General features: G+C 44.2%; 2 protein-coding genes across 5 annotated transcripts; both read right to left on the bottom strand.

Annotated features, from left to right (window-relative positions):
- Window positions 1-422: 422 nt before the first annotated feature.
- Window positions 423-3,035, bottom strand: LOC139405586 (speriolin-like). Its single transcript, XM_071147998.1, has 5 exons — window positions 3,031-3,035; window positions 2,618-2,817; window positions 1,850-2,050; window positions 1,318-1,442; window positions 423-653 (listed from the first exon to the last, which is right to left on the bottom strand). Exons 1-5 carry the CDS (start codon window positions 3,033-3,035, stop codon window positions 441-443), a joined length of 744 nt encoding a protein of 247 aa, XP_071004099.1. The 3' UTR covers window positions 423-440.
- Window positions 3,036-3,278: 243 nt separating this feature from the next.
- Window positions 3,279-16,371, bottom strand: LOC139387042 (protein lifeguard 1-like). 4 transcript variants are annotated; one of them, XR_011629116.1, is made up of 8 exons: window positions 16,116-16,317; window positions 7,840-8,208; window positions 7,348-7,463; window positions 6,321-6,521; window positions 5,894-6,022; window positions 4,606-4,749; window positions 3,730-4,185; window positions 3,279-3,481 (listed from the first exon to the last, which is right to left on the bottom strand). XR_011629116.1 is itself a non-coding variant. In XM_071133028.1 (7 exons), the coding sequence occupies exons 2-7, from the start codon at window positions 8,132-8,134 to the stop codon at window positions 4,036-4,038; spliced, it is 1,035 nt and encodes a 344-aa protein (XP_070989129.1). In that variant the 5' UTR covers window positions 8,135-8,208; window positions 16,116-16,371; the 3' UTR covers window positions 3,279-4,035. The 4 variants fall into 4 exon arrangements, 2 of the variants coding, with proteins under 2 accessions (XP_070989129.1, XP_070989120.1); XR_011629117.1 differs by having other exon boundaries at window positions 16,216-16,317; XM_071133028.1 differs by having other exon boundaries at window positions 3,279-4,185; window positions 16,116-16,371.
- Between the last annotated feature and the right edge of the window lie 623 nt (window positions 16,372-16,994).

Here is a 16,994-nt window from a genome sequence, read left to right as displayed (position 1 = left end):
GCAGCAGGAGATCCTTCAGCAGTTTGGAGGGGGCTGCGTTGATAACTACTCTCCTGAGGAAGTCCGGGCTGTTGAGATTAGACTGTTGTTTATTGTCCTACAAGAGGAAAATCCTACTACAGCTCACACATTACATACACAAACCACACATTACATACACAAACCACACATTACATACACAAACCACACATTACATAAACCACATTGTAACATGGCAGCAAACAAACAACAGTAAACAGCCCCCCCCCCACACCTGCACATATAGGAGGAAGCTTCATAGAATTGTTAATGATTCATGGTGATAAACCCCCCCCCCCCGGGATGAAACTCCTCCGGAAGCGTGCAGTGCAGCCTTTACAGTAATTGTCTGACACCTCCAACCTGATGGCAGGGAAGCTGAGCTGACATCACAGCCGAGCTGGTACCCTGAAGGGACTACATCACCACCTGTTGTATCCCAGCTCCCGGGTGCTGTATGAGTCAGCCCTCTGCTTCAGGATGCCGTAGGTGTTGATGATGAACTCTGTGAAGGGGGGGTGGAGAGTCATACTATAGCCTAGCTGCTTCAGCTTGGCCATCAGCTCAGTGTAGCGCTGGGACAGCTGGAGCCTGTAGCCCTCGTCCACCTTCCCCGTCAGAGGGTGTGTGGACACCTGAGGAAAAGGGGGAGGGTCAAGCCTTTAGTTTGAATGAAACACAGATTGTGAGTCTCATATGGCACCCTATTTCCAATAGAGTGCACTACTTTAGACCAGAGCCCATATAGGGCTCCATTTGGAATAGGGTGCCATTTGGGACAGACACACAGTCAAAAGTAGTGCACTATTATATAGTTTAGAGGGTTCCATTTGGGACGCAAGCAGTCTCATGGGAGTGAGGGATTAGCCTGTAGAGTTTCTAATCCAGTTATACTGTAGATGTCATTATCCAACTCTCTCTTACACATTTGTTTAGAACAGATTTGGAATGAACTTCTTAGGAAATGGAAAACCATTTTGACCTGGGAATAAACCGGTTCGGGAGGCTTTGATTTCCATCTGTGTGTGAATGATTGAAATATCTACATGGCACACAACCACACCCTGTTGTTCAACTAGTCTATTATCCCTTAGCTGACAGAAGGAAGGAATAATGTTGTTCAACTTTCTTATTATTCAAAAACTGGAATGTCTGCCTTTTGTACAAAGGACAACACACACACACGCACGCACGCACGCACACAAACACACACACACACACACACACACACACACACACACACACACACACACACACACACACACACACACACACACACACACACACACACACACACACCTGAATGATCTTGTCTCGTATATTGAGCACAGTGAACCCATAGAGTCTGTTCTGGCCCTGGAACACATAGGACAGGATCCTTCGATCCAGCTGGAAGGCTATCTCCCCCAACAACCGCTCTGGATCTGAATCAATAAACACCATTACAGAACCAATCTCTGAATCTGCATGGATTACTTCAATAGACCTCATTACACCAACATCAACATTCATCCACAGCTAGTTTAACAAAATGTTCCTATTCTAAACAACATCCCAGAAGGCATCCTGTTTCCTATATTGCGCACTACTATTGACCAGAGCCCTATAGGCCCTACTCAAAAGTTATGCACTATATAGGAAATAGGGTGCAATTTGGGACCTATACAATATACAATAGTTTTGAATACATATTTTTCTATTCTCTTCTGCTATTGCAATATTGTCATAATCAGCTCAGTTGATACAAAATGGTGATTCAATTTCTGACTAACATTTTTCTCTTAAGGATCATGTCACAACATTGTAATGAGCAAACGACCATTTCACGCACCTTTCACCTTCTGAGACATGACGTAAGAACAGCTTGCAGTCTCTTCATGTTCTCGTGGGACTGTGCACATGCAGCTCTTGGTGTAGGACTCCAGGTTAACCGGGGAAGACGTTCTGTGAGGATGTCTGGGCGATTGATGCAGCTCATGTTTGAATCTGTCCTCATCCACGATGTCTTGCCACTGAATAGTTGTGTTCCTGCCTGTGGAAATTCACACCAGAGTCAATTCTAAATGCAAAAAGGGGTGACAAATGGAGACAAAAAGACACCAGGCAAAAACAATCAGCAAATATATGTAGATGCCTTCCCCTTTGACTACATCCTCCCTCTGCTGATCGATCTCACTCAAGCCATGGGTTGCTGAGACCTCGCATGCATCAACCAATGGCTGCGTGCACGTCATCGACTGACAGATTGCTATAACATATGATTTGGTTAGTCGATAGGTAAAATATCTATCCAGGCGTCTAAACAATGGAACCATGAACGTTCTCAACCTTCAGTCTCTTGTCCTTAGATCAACTCATGAACTTAATGTCGTTTTTAAATGGTTTGTTTTTTGTTGTTGCTTTACATCACTATGAGATGTCTTTATGTAAAAAGGGTTGAGATTAATTACATTTCATTTCACGCCGTAAAGTGTAAATCCAATTCTTCAGCTTTTCCAACCCTGTTTTGGACGTCCTCTAGTGACAAAGAGCGGCACACGCACCACCATCACCCACATAGATGGAGATTGCAATGCGTAAACCATACTTGAACAGTTACCTGTCGATTCCCTGAGAGTATCGCTGGTTAGAGCGGAGGTTTGCAGTTTGGATTTAAGATCAAAGTTTTCCTTCATTAGGCCAAGCATTATTTTCAGGTCGTCATTCTCGTACCGCAGTTTCTCATTCTCCAAGCGCAATGACGCACCGCCCCCCTCTGTATCCATATCCACCCAGAAACACTTCTCCGACTCCAAGCGCCTACTTCAGGCGTTCAGACAATTGAGACACAACCCGCAAGTTTGTGGACCCTTTCCGCCTGTCTTATAAATCAAATCCTCAAATGAAATAGGTTATAAATAGCATCATAATAGGGTGTCAGAACGTTCGATTTAACTTGACACCGGTGTCATAATTACACATCGAACATAATTATAGAATCTCCTTTATGATGTCTAAACAGATAGGCTATACGTCATTCTTGACGCCCAACATTTGCATTGCATCAGGGGAAATCATTTCTCACACCATTTCTCTCCAGACTGAAAAGCTGAAAACTAGGCACAAATGTCTGGAAAAATATAATTAACAAACTGACATTCATGCTTTTGGCTTAGAAAAAAAATAATCATATCACAAAGTGCATAATCATGATTCATACACTATTAGAAACAATTTAACAGCATCCAGTAACCATCAGCACTGATAAAACAAGAAAAAAGAAGAGATCACAATTCAGTTTTAATTGAATAAATATCAACAAATACAGCTGCAAAGACTCACAAACATCAGAAATATCACAAAACAAATTGAATTCAAATATGATTAATTATTCACACTACACAATTTAAACCAGTCTGGATTGTGGTAAAAATGAGCACAATGAACATGAGGGAGTACTATCAAGCAGAGTTACTTGCTATGACTGTGATGTGTGGTTGTTTAGTTAGCCAAGTTGAATGAACGGACTATGTCAAATCAAATGTTTTGTAACAGTAATACAACAGGTGTAGACTTCACCGTGAAATGCTTATTTACGAGTCTTTTCCCAACAATGCAGAGTTAAAAAGTACGAAAATTAGCAAAGAAAAATAGTAAGACAATTGAAAAATACATTTCTCTGGATAAGAGCATCTGCTAGATCAGGGTTACCCAAACATGGTACGTAATGACTGACAAGAGGAACTGATGATGCACCACCCAATTTACAAATGTCACCTTGTGCATTCTACTATTACAACTTTCAAGAGTAAGTTCAACGCCGGACTGAGTTCGCTAGGGGGGGGGGCACAGTTTGGGAACCACTGCTCTAAAAGCACAGAGGGAACCACGTTTAGAACGACAGGTGACAGCAGTGTTCACCTGAGACATAGGCACGTAAAACAACGTGTAGCAGGTGTTGTACTAGATATGGGAACAGATTGGTAACTCCTGTAAAAAGACTCCTTCATCCTTCAATGGTTCCTTTAGAGGAATATCTCAGTTCCGTGCTCTTCCAACGATAGACAGGATGTAGAGGAAGATGTTGATGATGTCAGTGTACAGGGAGAGAGCAGCAAAAACATAGTCCTCTGGACTCAGGGCATTCTCCTTGTTGCCAAGCAGCAGCTGAGTGTCCACAGCCAAGAACTGGAATCAATCACATTCAAAACAATGATCATTCTATTATCACAATTACAATTAGCATTCTACTCATTCTATTTAGCAAGACATGTGCAGTGAGATATGGTCTTGATTTGGTCTGACAACACATGCAAAATAATGACTAAGTCTGTGTACAAAATGGCCCCCTGTTCCCTATATATTGCATTATTTTGACCAGGGCCCATCAATCAAAGCACTTGCATGAATACTTAAATCGTTGCCCTACTACCACCGCCAGTATAGTTTCTACAGGAAGAGACACCACCTATGATAATCAAGATCATTACCAAAGAAAGAGATTTTAGTATGCATCCCTAATAGCACCCTTCCCTAAATAGTGCACTACGATGGTCAAAAGTAGTGCACTATAAAGAAAATAGGGTGGCATTTGTGACAAGAACTTACACATGTGAAGAGTAGAGCGCCCAGCGAGGCATAGACCAGTTCCAGGATCTTGTTGCGGATGAAGATGCAGAGGAAGCCGAAGAGGAACAGGACAATCAGACAGACCAACAGCACACCGTGACAGGAAGTGAAGTCATACTTGGTCTGTATGGGGTCGGAGGTTGGGTCAGGAAGAATGACAAAGGGACATATTAGTGATTAGCCAATGAGGTGAATCTCATTTACTGTCAAACAATAATAACATCACTAGCCTCACTAAACAGGGACAGTACCATCACTAGCCTCACTAAACAGGGCAGGGTCAATACCATCACTAGCCTCACTGAACGGGGCAGGGTCAGTACCATCACTGAACAGGGTAGGGTCAGTACCATCACTAGCCTCACTGAACAGGGTAGGGTCAGTACCATCCCTAGCCTCACCGAACAGGGCCAGAATCTATGATGGCAGGGTCAGGGTCAATTCCAGTTCAATTCCTGTTACATTTGATTCCATAGAAATGCTGTTGAAAGGTACACTCAGCGATATGACGTAGGTGCACAAAGTAAACAGTATAATTCATACATTTCCCCAACTAAGAGCGTCGAAGAGTGAGGCTCAACTCCCCCTCTGTTTTGGTCCCGTACCTATCACGCTCTAACAGTGTGAAGTGAACCCATACCCATGCACAGATACTGTGGGAGCGAAGTCTTGCATCTCGCTCATGGCAATGTCATTTTTCTGAGTCTACCATTAATTCTGCCACTGACTGGAATACACCCCCAACCCTGATAATCCTATGACATGTTGAACTGAGAGAAGAGATAGAGAGAGAGAGAGAGAGAGTGAGAGAGAGAGAGAGAGAGAGAGAGTGAGAGAGGGAGAGAGAGAGAGGGAGAGAGAGAGAGAGGGGGGAGGGAGGGAGAGATAGAGGGAGAGAGAGAGAGATAGAGAGAGAGAGGGGGAGGGAGAGAGATAGAGGGAGAGAGAGAGAGAGAGAGAGAGAGAGAGAGAGAGAGAGCGGGAGAGAGAGAGGGGGGAGGGAGAGAGAGATAGAGTGAGAGAGAGAGAGAGAGAGCGAGAGGGAGGGAGAGAGAGATAGAGAGATAGAGGGAGAGGGAGAGGGAGAGAGAGAGAGAGAGAGAGAGGGAGGGAGGGAGAGAGAGATAGAGGGAGAGGGAGAGAGAGAGAGAGAGAGAGAGAGAGAGAGAGAGAGAGAGAGAGGGGAGGGAGAGAGAGTGAGATAGAGGGAGAGGGAGGGAGAGAGAGATAGAGGGAGAGAGACAGAGAGAGAGAGATGGATACAGACCTGGAGAGAGAAGATAACCACGGTGAAGCAGACAACAGCAGTGATGCCCACGGCCATGATGACTGAGTCAGTGTCGTAGAAACTAGCTATCATCCCCACCATGTAGGACATAGCCAGGGTCAGGATGGACTGGAAACACCAGAGGCAAGGAGAGTCATACAACCTCTTTTACAACTTCAACAATACTTATGCAACTTTCTATGTAGAAGTGCACATATCAACGCACACTTATAGTGAATAAGACATCATTTTTCTTCTTCAATTAGATAAATGTACAGAACCGGCCCATAAAGTATACTATTCTTCATTAAGCATGCTTTTAGTCCACGTAAAGGCTTAATCTGAGTTTAGAAAACAGGCCCATAAAGTATATAATTATAGAATGGTAATAATGGCCATTGAAATGAGACAGGTCTTATTAACTTACGAGTGCAATCAGGTTCCATGGATGTTTACGACGAAACTCTCCACAGCAGCTGATGGTGATGAGAGAGACGAAGAAGATGCCATAGGACACCCAGTAGGTCCATGTGTTGGCCCTGACGAACACTTTGATTTCCTCCACAAAGGTGAAGACAGCCACGAAGGAGAATGTTACCATCAGCTGGACGGTCAACACCATGAAGACCTGTAGGTGGACAAGGAGACAGAGACTATTAGATACAGGATACATACACTACTAGAATTCCAACTACGTGGACTCTGGGGATTGTTCTTTAAAAAACGGTTTGAAGACATTTTGTCTGATTATTATGATGGATATACAGATGCATGTACAACCATTATATCTGATTATTATGATGGCTATACAGATGCCTGTACAACCATTATATCTGATTATTATGATGGCTATACAGATGCCTGTACAACCATTATATCTGATTATTATGATGGCTATACAGATGCCTGTACAACCATTATATCTGATTATTATGATGGCTATACAGATGCCTGTACAACCATTATATCTGATTATTATGATGGCTATACAGATGCCTGTACAACCATTATATCTGATTATTATGATGGCTATACAGATGCCTGTACAACCATTATATCTGATTATTATGATGGCTATACAGATGCCTGTACAACCATTATATCTGATTATTATGATGGCTATACAGATGCCTGTACAACCATTATATCTGATTATTATGATGGCTATACAGATGCATGTACAACCATTATATCTGATTATTATGATGGCTATACAGATGCCTGTACAACCATTATATCTGATTATTATGATGGCTATACAGATGCCTGTACAACCATTATATCTGATTATTATGATGGCTATACAGATGCCTGTACAACCATTATATCTGATTATTATGATGGCTATACAGATGCATGTACAGCCATTTTATCTTAAGTTAATATTTTATCTTTAGTTCAAGTTTGCTTGAGGTCCTGATTTGGAGCCTCTTGTCGTCCAGGTTGTCCCTTACTTTCCGGATGAAGGCTCGTCTTATGGTCTTGTCGTCCAGTCCAGAGCCAAGAGAGAAGGAACTATTGTCACTAAAGGCTGGGGGTTGATCATCGCTGTGGTAACCAGTGTTTGGGTCTGGGAGAAAAGACAATGCAATGCACATCAGACCACAAACACTTCCAATGCCCCTTTCTATCTATCAATGAATGATAACACACATCAGACTACAAACACTTCCAATGCCCCTTTCTATCTATTAATGAATGATAACACACATCAGACCACAAACACTTCCAATGTCCCTTTCTATCTATTAATGAATGATAACACACATCAGACCACAAACACTTCCAATGCCCCTTTCTATCTATTAATGAATAATTTTTGCTCCGTACTAAAAGTGCTCCATCTTGAAAACGTCACTGCTGTCATGCATCATTTTGTGGACTAATGAACAAAATAGTAAAAGATAGTTTGAGTGAACTATCCCTTTAACACTTGAAGTACTCACCATGATTTGGGTTGTCAAAGCCCTGACCGTAGGCCCCAGGCATAGGAGCGTAAGGTGCAGTGCCATATCCTGGGTTCCCCTGACCCTGGGAGTACATGGGCTGACCAAATGCCCCAGGCGTGGGGAAGGGCATCCCCCCTGGAGCAGGCCCTGGCCCCCCAAATGGGTTCGACATTCCCTGCGTGTTGGGTAAGGTCATCCCATATCCTGGTGGGCTTGGCTGCCCAAAGCCTACATTTGGTGGCTGGATGCCCCCCTCCAATGAAGAATAGATATTCCTGTCAGGTTGGGACATCACTAGGTCTGTTCCTCTCACTGGGACAGGGGTTCAAGAAGTGTTGATCTGGTCTGGACTGTAGAAACAGGGCACTAGAGACAGAGACACACGATGACGAATGACAAAGGTTACTTTTGACATTTTAGTCATTTAGCAGAAGCTCTTATCCAGAGCAATTTACAGGAGCAATTAGGGTTAAGTGCCTTGCTCAAGGGTACATCGATTTTTCACCTAGTCAGGTAGGTGGTTAGGATCCTAGTAGGTATCGTAGTAGGTTAGGATGGAAAAGGTTTTAAGAGTACATCATCTAATCTAAAAAGGGGTTTTAAAAGGAGACCAAAGTCCATCCTGGTATCCCTAGGGGATACCTGCCCCAGTATCTGTGCATTAGAGATGTCGACAATGAGTATGATGGTTCTCCTCTCTAACGCCCAGGAGGCTCATATTAAAACTCCCATTAGACAGCTCTGCAAGCATTATGTCAAAATATGTTCCTTACTCACCAAATATCTTCATGTATTTATTTTTTATTTAACTAGGCAAGTCAGTTAAGAACAAATTCTTATTTTCAATGACAGCCTAGGAACAGTGGGTTAACTGCCTGTTCAGGGGCAGAACGACAGATTTGTACCTTGTCAGCTCGGGGATTCAAACTTGCAACTTTTCGGTTACTAGTCCAACGCTCTAACCACTAGGCTACCCTGCTCTAAGCACTAGACTACCCTGCTCTAACCACTAGGCTACCCTGCTCTAACCACTAGGCTACCCTGCTCTAACCACTAGGCTACCCTGCTCTAAGCACTAGACTACCCTGCTCTAACCACTAGGCTACCCTGCTCTAACCACTAGGCTACCCTGCTCTAACCACTAGACTACCCTGCTCTAACCACTAGACTACCCTGCTCTAACCACTAGGCTAGCCTGCTCTAACCACTAGACTACCCTGCTCTAACCACTAGGCTACCCTGCTCTAACCACTAGGCTACCCTGCTCTAACCACTAGACTACCCTGCTCTAACCACTAGGCTAGCCTGCTCTAACCACTAGGCTAGCCTGCTCTAACCACTAGACTACCCTGCTCTAACCACTAGACTACCCTGCTCTAACCACTAGGCTACCCTGCTCTAACCACTAGGCTACCCTGCTCTAACCACTAGGCTACCCTGCTCTAACCACTAGGCTACCCTGCTCTAACCACTAGGCTACCCTGCTTTAACCACTAGGCTACCCTGCTCTAACCACTAGGCTACCCTGCTCTAACCACTAGGCTACCCTCCCGTTATGGCCGGTCTGTACTTCAAAAAAGGTAGAAATAAAAATTTACAAGCAAAGGAAAATAAATGCATATTCGGCACTCACACCAAACAGAAAGTACACAACATCGGCACTCACACCGCCACAAACAGAAAGTACACAACATCGGCACTCACACCGCCACAAACAGAAAGTACACAACATCGGCACTCACACCGCCACAAACAGAAAGTACACAACATCGGCACTCACACCGCCACAAACAGAAAGTACACAACATCGGCACTCACACCGCCACAAACAGAAAGTACACAACATCGGCACTCACACCGCCACAAACAGAAAGTACACAACATCGGTACTCACACCGCCACAAACAGAAAGTACACAACATCGGCACTCACACCGCCACAAACAGAAAGTACACAACATCGGCACTCACACCGCCACAAACAGAAAGTACACAACATCGGCACTCACACCGCCACAAACAGAAAGTACACAACAACTCAATACATTGGAGGTGCTGAAAATGACCTTTTTTTGGTTGCTTGTATATAGACCTTTCTGGAAGTACATACAGGCCGTAACGGCAGGAAATGAACACAGCTGCTGAGAAAAACTCCCTATTTGGTAAACTCGCTTGCAGAGCTGTCTAATGGGAGTTTGAATCAGTTTAGAGGCATCTCTAATGCACAGATACTGGAGCAGGGAACACTCTATCCACCCTGTAATAACTGTGCATCACGAGGGAGGGAGGGAGGGAGGGAGGGAGGGAGGGAGGGAGGGAGGGAGGGAGGGAGCCATGATTCAGCAAACTATCTAGATTAGAACAATGATAAGCAAACAGCAGTGTGCTATTCATTACAATGTAAGAGCTCAAAATAATATAACCAAAAATAACCTGTGACTGTTGATCCGTAACTAAAAATGAACTATGGTTACGGGAAGCGAGTGGGACAGTGGCACAACTTTAAGGTGTCCCTCCCCGTCCCGCTCTTATCTAGACTGTTCACAAGAACTGTCCAACAGTGTGTGATTGCGGCCTGCAATTCGGGGCATTCCTGCATGTGAACGCCCCCCCCTCGAGCATGCCATTGGTTCCTGCATAAACGCCCCCCCTCGAGCATCCCATTGGTTCCGGCATAAACACCCCCCCCTCGAGCATTCCATTGGTTCCTGCATAAACGCCCCCCCTCGAGCATTCCATTGGTTCCTGCATATACGCCCCCCCTCGAGCATTCCATTGGTTCCTGCATAAACTCCCCCCCCTCGAGCATGCCATTAGTTCCTGCACAAACGCCCCCCCCCCCCCCCCCCTCGAGCATTCCATTGGTTCCTGCATAAACGCCCCCCCTCGAGCATTCCATTGGTTGTTGCATAAACGCCCCCCCTCGAGCATTCTATTGGTTCCTGCATAAACGCCCCCCCTCGAGCATTCCATTGGTTCCTGCATAAACACCCCCCCCCCCCCTCGAGCATTCCATTGGTTCCTGCATAAACGCCCCCCCCCCTCGAGCATTCCATTGGTTCCTGCATAAACGCCCCCCCCCCCTCGAGCATGCCATCTTAATTCTTGTGTGACACTTGATATTCTGGATTTCCGCTGATTGTCAATGCGATTCCAATGTGGGTCAAAAGAGTCAGAGTCAGAGTTTTTCAGGGGCCAAGGGCACTGTCTGCCGGTATCAAATATTGTGATAACTAACCCAAGACAGATCAGAGCCTGTCGTTTCCAAATGAACCATAGTGGGCAGAACAAGCAAGGAGGTGTGCAGAGCCAAGAGCCTCTTCCGGCCACAGGGCTTCCTCTCAGTGAAGGTAAACACCAACCGGATGCTTCATATCTATACATCCTGTCAACTATCTGATTTATTGTTCCATCCATGGTTGCCATGTTTGACATTTTCCTGCAAAAATTGGGCTACTTTGAAAACGATGTCAGGGGTGAAAATGTATTGGTTGCGGGTGGAGGGTTTTTGGGATACTTCTAAATCGCATTGCGGCCGCCATGGCATATATCTTAAACAAATATATTTCACTGTGACCTGCTGCCGCAGACTATCAAGCAGTGAGAAGGCTGTGAGTGAGTGAGTGAGTGAGTTGAGTTGAGTTGAGTTGAGTTGAGTTGAGTGAGTTGAGTGAGTGAGTGAGTGAGTGAGTGAGTGAGTGAGTGAGTGAGTGAGAGGACCGGAGGGGTGTGTGTACGTGCAGAGCGCTGGTTGAGAGTGTGTGTACGTGGAGAGCGCTGGTTGAGTGAGTTGAGTGAGTTGAGTGAGTGAGTGAGTGAGTGAGTTGAGTGAGTGAGTGAGTGAGTGAGTGAGTGAGTGAGTGAGTGAGTGAGTGAGTGAGAGGACCGGAGGGGTGTGTGTACGTGGAGAGCGCTGGTTGAGAGTGTGTGTACGTGGAGAGCGCTGGTTGAGTGAGTTGAGTGAGTTGAGTGAGTGAGTGAGTGAGTGAGTGAGTGAGTGAGTGAGTGAGTGAGTGAGTGAGTGAGTGAGAGGACCGGAGGGGTGTGTGTACGTGGAGAGCGCTGGTTGAGAGAGTCCGGCAGCAGAGACACGGAGACGGAGCAGCACACAAGCACGTCGTGACAACTTTTTACCAAGTCTATTTAGACTGGTCATTATGGAGGCACCCTTTTCCCATAAATCATTAAACACTCTAGAACTGATATAACGGCGACAAAGCATTGGAAAATGACTTTAGGCACACGAGAGCTCTTTAGATACATTTGCTCAGAGGTGGTTTAAAATAAACTGCATTCTAATGTCACCTTTCTTATGGATAACCATATCAAGCGAAGGGTTTCTACTCTCGCTCAGTTCTTGAAATAACAAGTCAATCTCAAAAATAGGCCATTTATAATAACAGTTTGTAGTCTTCACATCTGGCACATAATAACTGCACAATTCCCAGAAAATGGCCTAACATTCATTTGTAGAAGATAATCCAAGTGTTTCTAGCACAGAGATTGAGATCCAATACTCATCACTCAAACTCTCCTGTTGGATTTATCTATATAGTTATCCACATGCACAAACGGGATATATTTTAGAAATAAGGCACAAGGGGGTGTGGTATTTGGCCAATATACCACGGCTAAGGGCTGTTCTTATGCATGACGCAACACGGAGTGCCTGGATACAGCCCGTAGCCGTGGTATATTGGCCATATATCACAAAACCCAGAGGCTATTATAAACTGGTTATTATAAACTATTATAAACTGGTTACCAACGTAATTAGAGCAGTAAAAATAAATGTTTTGTCATACCCATGGTACACGGTCTGATATACCACGGCTGTCAGCCAATCAGCATTCAGGGCTCAAACCACCCAGGTTATATTTACAATTATTAACTGGGTGGTTTGAGCCCTGAATAGTGATTGGTCGAAAGCCATGGTATATCAGACGTGTACCACGGGAATGACAAAAACGTTTTACTGTTCTAATTATGTTGGTAACCAGTTTATAATAGCATTAAGGCATGTCAGGGGGTTTGTGGTATAAGGCCAATATACCACTGCTAAAGGCTGTGTCCTAAGTACAGTCCATATACCACACCTCATCGTGCCTTATTGCTTAAGCATAGCACTCTAAACAAGTTAAATTGACATCCACTGATGAAAATGATCTGGGGAGTTTAATAAGGGCAATTTATCTTATCTCGTGACATATTCTTAAACTCGCAATAATTATTATTTTGATGGAAAACCATAGTTTGCTTCTTAGCCTGTCAGTTAAAATGATATTCCTTAATTTGCTTAATAACTTTATAGGAAAAGGATTTATTGGATAAATGTGGCAACTTCTCTCTTGCTGCAACATTTATTGGGGTCTAGTTCAGCCCTTTGGGCAGGTTTTCATGGGTCATTGGTCAGTACATTTGAGCTACATCTGGCAACCCTGGTTCCATCTGTGCAGGTTTTCATGGGTCATTGGTCAGTACATTTGAGCTACATCTGGCAACCCTGGTTCCATCTGCGCAGGTTTTCATGGGTCATTGGTCGATACATTTGAGTTAGATCTAGCAACCCTGGTTCCATCTGCGCAGGTTTTCATGGGTCATTGGTCTTTACATTTGAGCTAGATCTGGCAACCCTGGTTCAATCTGTGCAGGTTTTCATGTGTCATTGGTCTTTACATTTGAGCTAGATCTGGCAAACCTGGTAACGGCTTCGCCGCTTTCACCAAATTGTGCCGAAAAAGGGTAAATTACTGGGAGCTTCATTGTCTGTTCACAATGCACATTAGTAACATCAGCTGTTAAAAATACATTTTAAAAAACAAACAGAATCTGTGGCATTATTTAGGATTCTGAATACAGAAGATTATATTGTACTAAATAAAACAATTTATTTGAACTGAGCAGAAAGTGTGGTTTCACTTTTTTTCCCCTTCTAAATTGTGTTCCTTCAACTGGTTTCGACTTCAGATCCCTCACGTCCCTGAATGTTCCATACGCTACCTGCTAAACTACCAGTCAGGTGAAACTTTTTGTCCAAATCCTGACTATATTTGTAAGTGCTGTGTCCAGGTCAGTGTTTGAAAGCAGCGACAACGGCCAAATCAGTGGGATCTCTCATTTTGCAACACATGGTGTGGAAAAGCACATGATCAAAATAAGCTTCTGACGTCATTGATGATAGTGACACATGCTTTCGCACACTGCTCCGAAGTTAGCTGCTTAGCGATTTCAACGCATGGCTCGGAGCTCCGGTATCATTACGAGCTACGGGTGTCGCCCCCACCTGATGTGTACCGGAGTCCTAGCTATCGTTAGCTAGCTACCTATCCCGCCTGATGTGTACCGGAGTCCTAGGTAGCTAGCTAGAACCCAGTGTCCTTCGGCTTCGCTAACGCCTGCCCTCACCGTTGTTAACAGCACTGCGGGAAAACAGTCCCGGTCAGGCGGGATGAAGGACACTGTCACTCTTTGTCTCTGCTACCCGCCTCTTTTGTGGGGTTTATCAACGTTTGGCATCCAACGTTATGGTGCGTTACTGTTAACTACTGTACTGGAGCGCCCGCCTCTGTACCGGAGTCCTAGTTAAAAAAATAAAATAAAAACATTAGAAGTACACTACATTACCAAGAGTATGTGGACACCTGCTCGTCTGACATCTCATTCCAAAAATCATGGGCATTAATATGGAGTTGGTCCCCCATTGCGGCTATAACAGCCTCCACTCTTCTGTGAAGGCTTTCCACTAAATGTTGGAACATTGCTGCAGGGTTTTGCTTCCATTCAGCCACAAGAGCATTAGTGAGGTCCGGGACTGATGTTGGGCGATTAGGCCTGGCTCGCAGTTGGCGTTCCAATTCATCCTAAAGGTGTTCGATGGGGTTGAGGTCAGGGCTCTGCGGGCCTATCAAGTTCTTCCACAACGATCGACAAAAACCTTTTTGTATGGACCTCACTTTTATGCACTTGGGCATTGTCATGCTGAAACAGGAAAGGGCCTTCCCCAAACTGTTGCCACGAAGTTGGAAGCACAGACTTGTCTAGAATGTCATTGTATGCTGTAGAGTTAATATTTCCCTTCACTGGAGCTAAGGGGCCTAGCCCGAACCATGAAAAACTGACCCAGACCATTATTCCTCCTCCACCAAACTTTACAGTTGGCACTATGCATTCGGGCAAGTAACGTTCTCCTGGCATCCACCAAACCAGATCCACCTGGCATCCACCAGATTTGTCCGTAGGACTGGCAAATGGTGAAGTGTGATTCATCACCCCAGAAAATGCATTTCCAATTGTAGCGAGCTTTACACCACTCCAGCTGACGCTTGACATTGCGCATGTTTATCTTAGGTTTGGCTGCTCGGCCATAAAAACCTATTTCATGAAACTCCTGACGAACAGTTCTTGTGCTAATGTTGTTTCCAGAGGCAGTTTGGAACTCGTTAGTGAGTGTTGCAACTGAGGACAGAGATGTTATACACGCTGCGACTTGGCGGTCCCATTCTGTGGTCTTTATGTCCTACCACTTCACGGCTCAGCCGTTGTTGCTCCTAGATGTTTCCACTTCACAATAACAGCACTTACAGTTGACCAGGGCAGAAATGTGATGAACTGACTTGTTGGAAAGGTGGCATCCTATGACAGTGCCATGTTGAAAGTAACTGAACTGTTCAGTAAGGCCTTTCTATGGGGGCGGCAGGTAGCCTAGTGGTTAGAGCGGTGGGCCAGTAACCGAAAGTTTGCTGACAAGGTACAAATCTGTAGTTCTTCTCCTGAACAAGACAGTTAACCCACTGTTCCCCGGTAGGCCGTCATAGTAAATTAGAATTTGTTCTTAACTGACTTGCCTAGTTAAATTAAAAAAATCTACTGCCAATGTTTGTCTATGAAGATTGCATGGCTGTGCGCTTGATTGTATACACCAGTCAGCAATGTTTGTGACTGAAAAAAACGAATCCACTCATTTGAAGAGGTGTCCACATACTTTTGTATATTATATTAAGAGAGATGTGCAGATGCAGGAACGCCCCTAATTGGGGGCCGCAATTGCATCCTTCTACCAATAATAACTTTCACTGGCAATATTTAATTGTTACAAGATTCATGAGCTCAGATCTAGGATCAGTTTAGTCGACTAAACTACGGCTGTGGATAACTATTACTGCGCCATACACAAACGTTGTTTTATGGAAGTTGAAAACTATAACAGGCTGTACAAAATATACATATATTTATATATAAAATCCCACTGCAACAAACAACTCAGTATCATATTACCGGTATTCTCCGTCGATGAAGTTTGAAAGTTTTCCGTAAGCGTTTTCCAAGTTGCTCCCAGTTTGAAAGATAGTCACCTGAACAGCTAGAAGAAACTTACTTTCCTTTTCGGTAGGCGATATTTGTTCCGCTAAGTCCTGCGTTACATATTTCAGTCCAAAAGGTCATGCGCGCCCCTTGTGAGGTACGTCATTTCTCGAATGAACTGTGTCACGCTGTTTCAGCCCTGCTGCCATCAGATGGCGCGATTATTCCTCACGTGGCAATTACAAAAGACGAGGAATAATAGCGCCATCTGGCGGCAGCGGGGCTCGACCACATGTCAACATAGGGCCAATGATGAGTAAATATTATAACTTGATCGTTAAAGGTCCAATACGGCCGTTTTTCTATATTAAATCATCTATCCCCAACAATTAAGTACCTAACTGTGATTGTTTTCTATTGAAATTGTCAAAAAGAAACAAAGATAGCTTCTTAGCGAAGAGAAATTCCTCAAACAACAATTTTTGCTTGGACTGTCTAGGAGTGGTCTGAGTGGGTAGGAGAAAACTGAAAACGATCCGTTATTGGCAGAGAGGTTTGGAACTCTCTTTCCTATTGGTCAACAAATGTATCACGTCAACAAATGTACCACGTGGTGATGTCAGCAGGCAGACCAAAACTCCATCCCACAACAACAGGCTGAAATTTCAGGCGGTCTTTTCAAACAGCTCTTGCACTAAAAGAGCATTATCATAATTTTCACAATTTCACAGTATTATTCCAACCTGGGCCTTTAACAAAAAGTACTTTCAATAATAGCTTTTTTGTTTATTTATGAGGATGAATAAATTAGTGCCCAGTTAATTATAATTATTATTATTTTAAAGTAAAAGT

Source organism: Oncorhynchus clarkii, chromosome 3 (genome assembly GCF_045791955.1).
Source record: "Oncorhynchus clarkii lewisi isolate Uvic-CL-2024 chromosome 3, UVic_Ocla_1.0, whole genome shotgun sequence".
Classification (NCBI taxonomy): Eukaryota; Metazoa; Chordata; class Actinopteri; order Salmoniformes; family Salmonidae; genus Oncorhynchus; species Oncorhynchus clarkii.
Note: the sequence above shows the minus strand (reverse complement) of the source record. Positions and strands in the feature narration are given on the sequence as shown.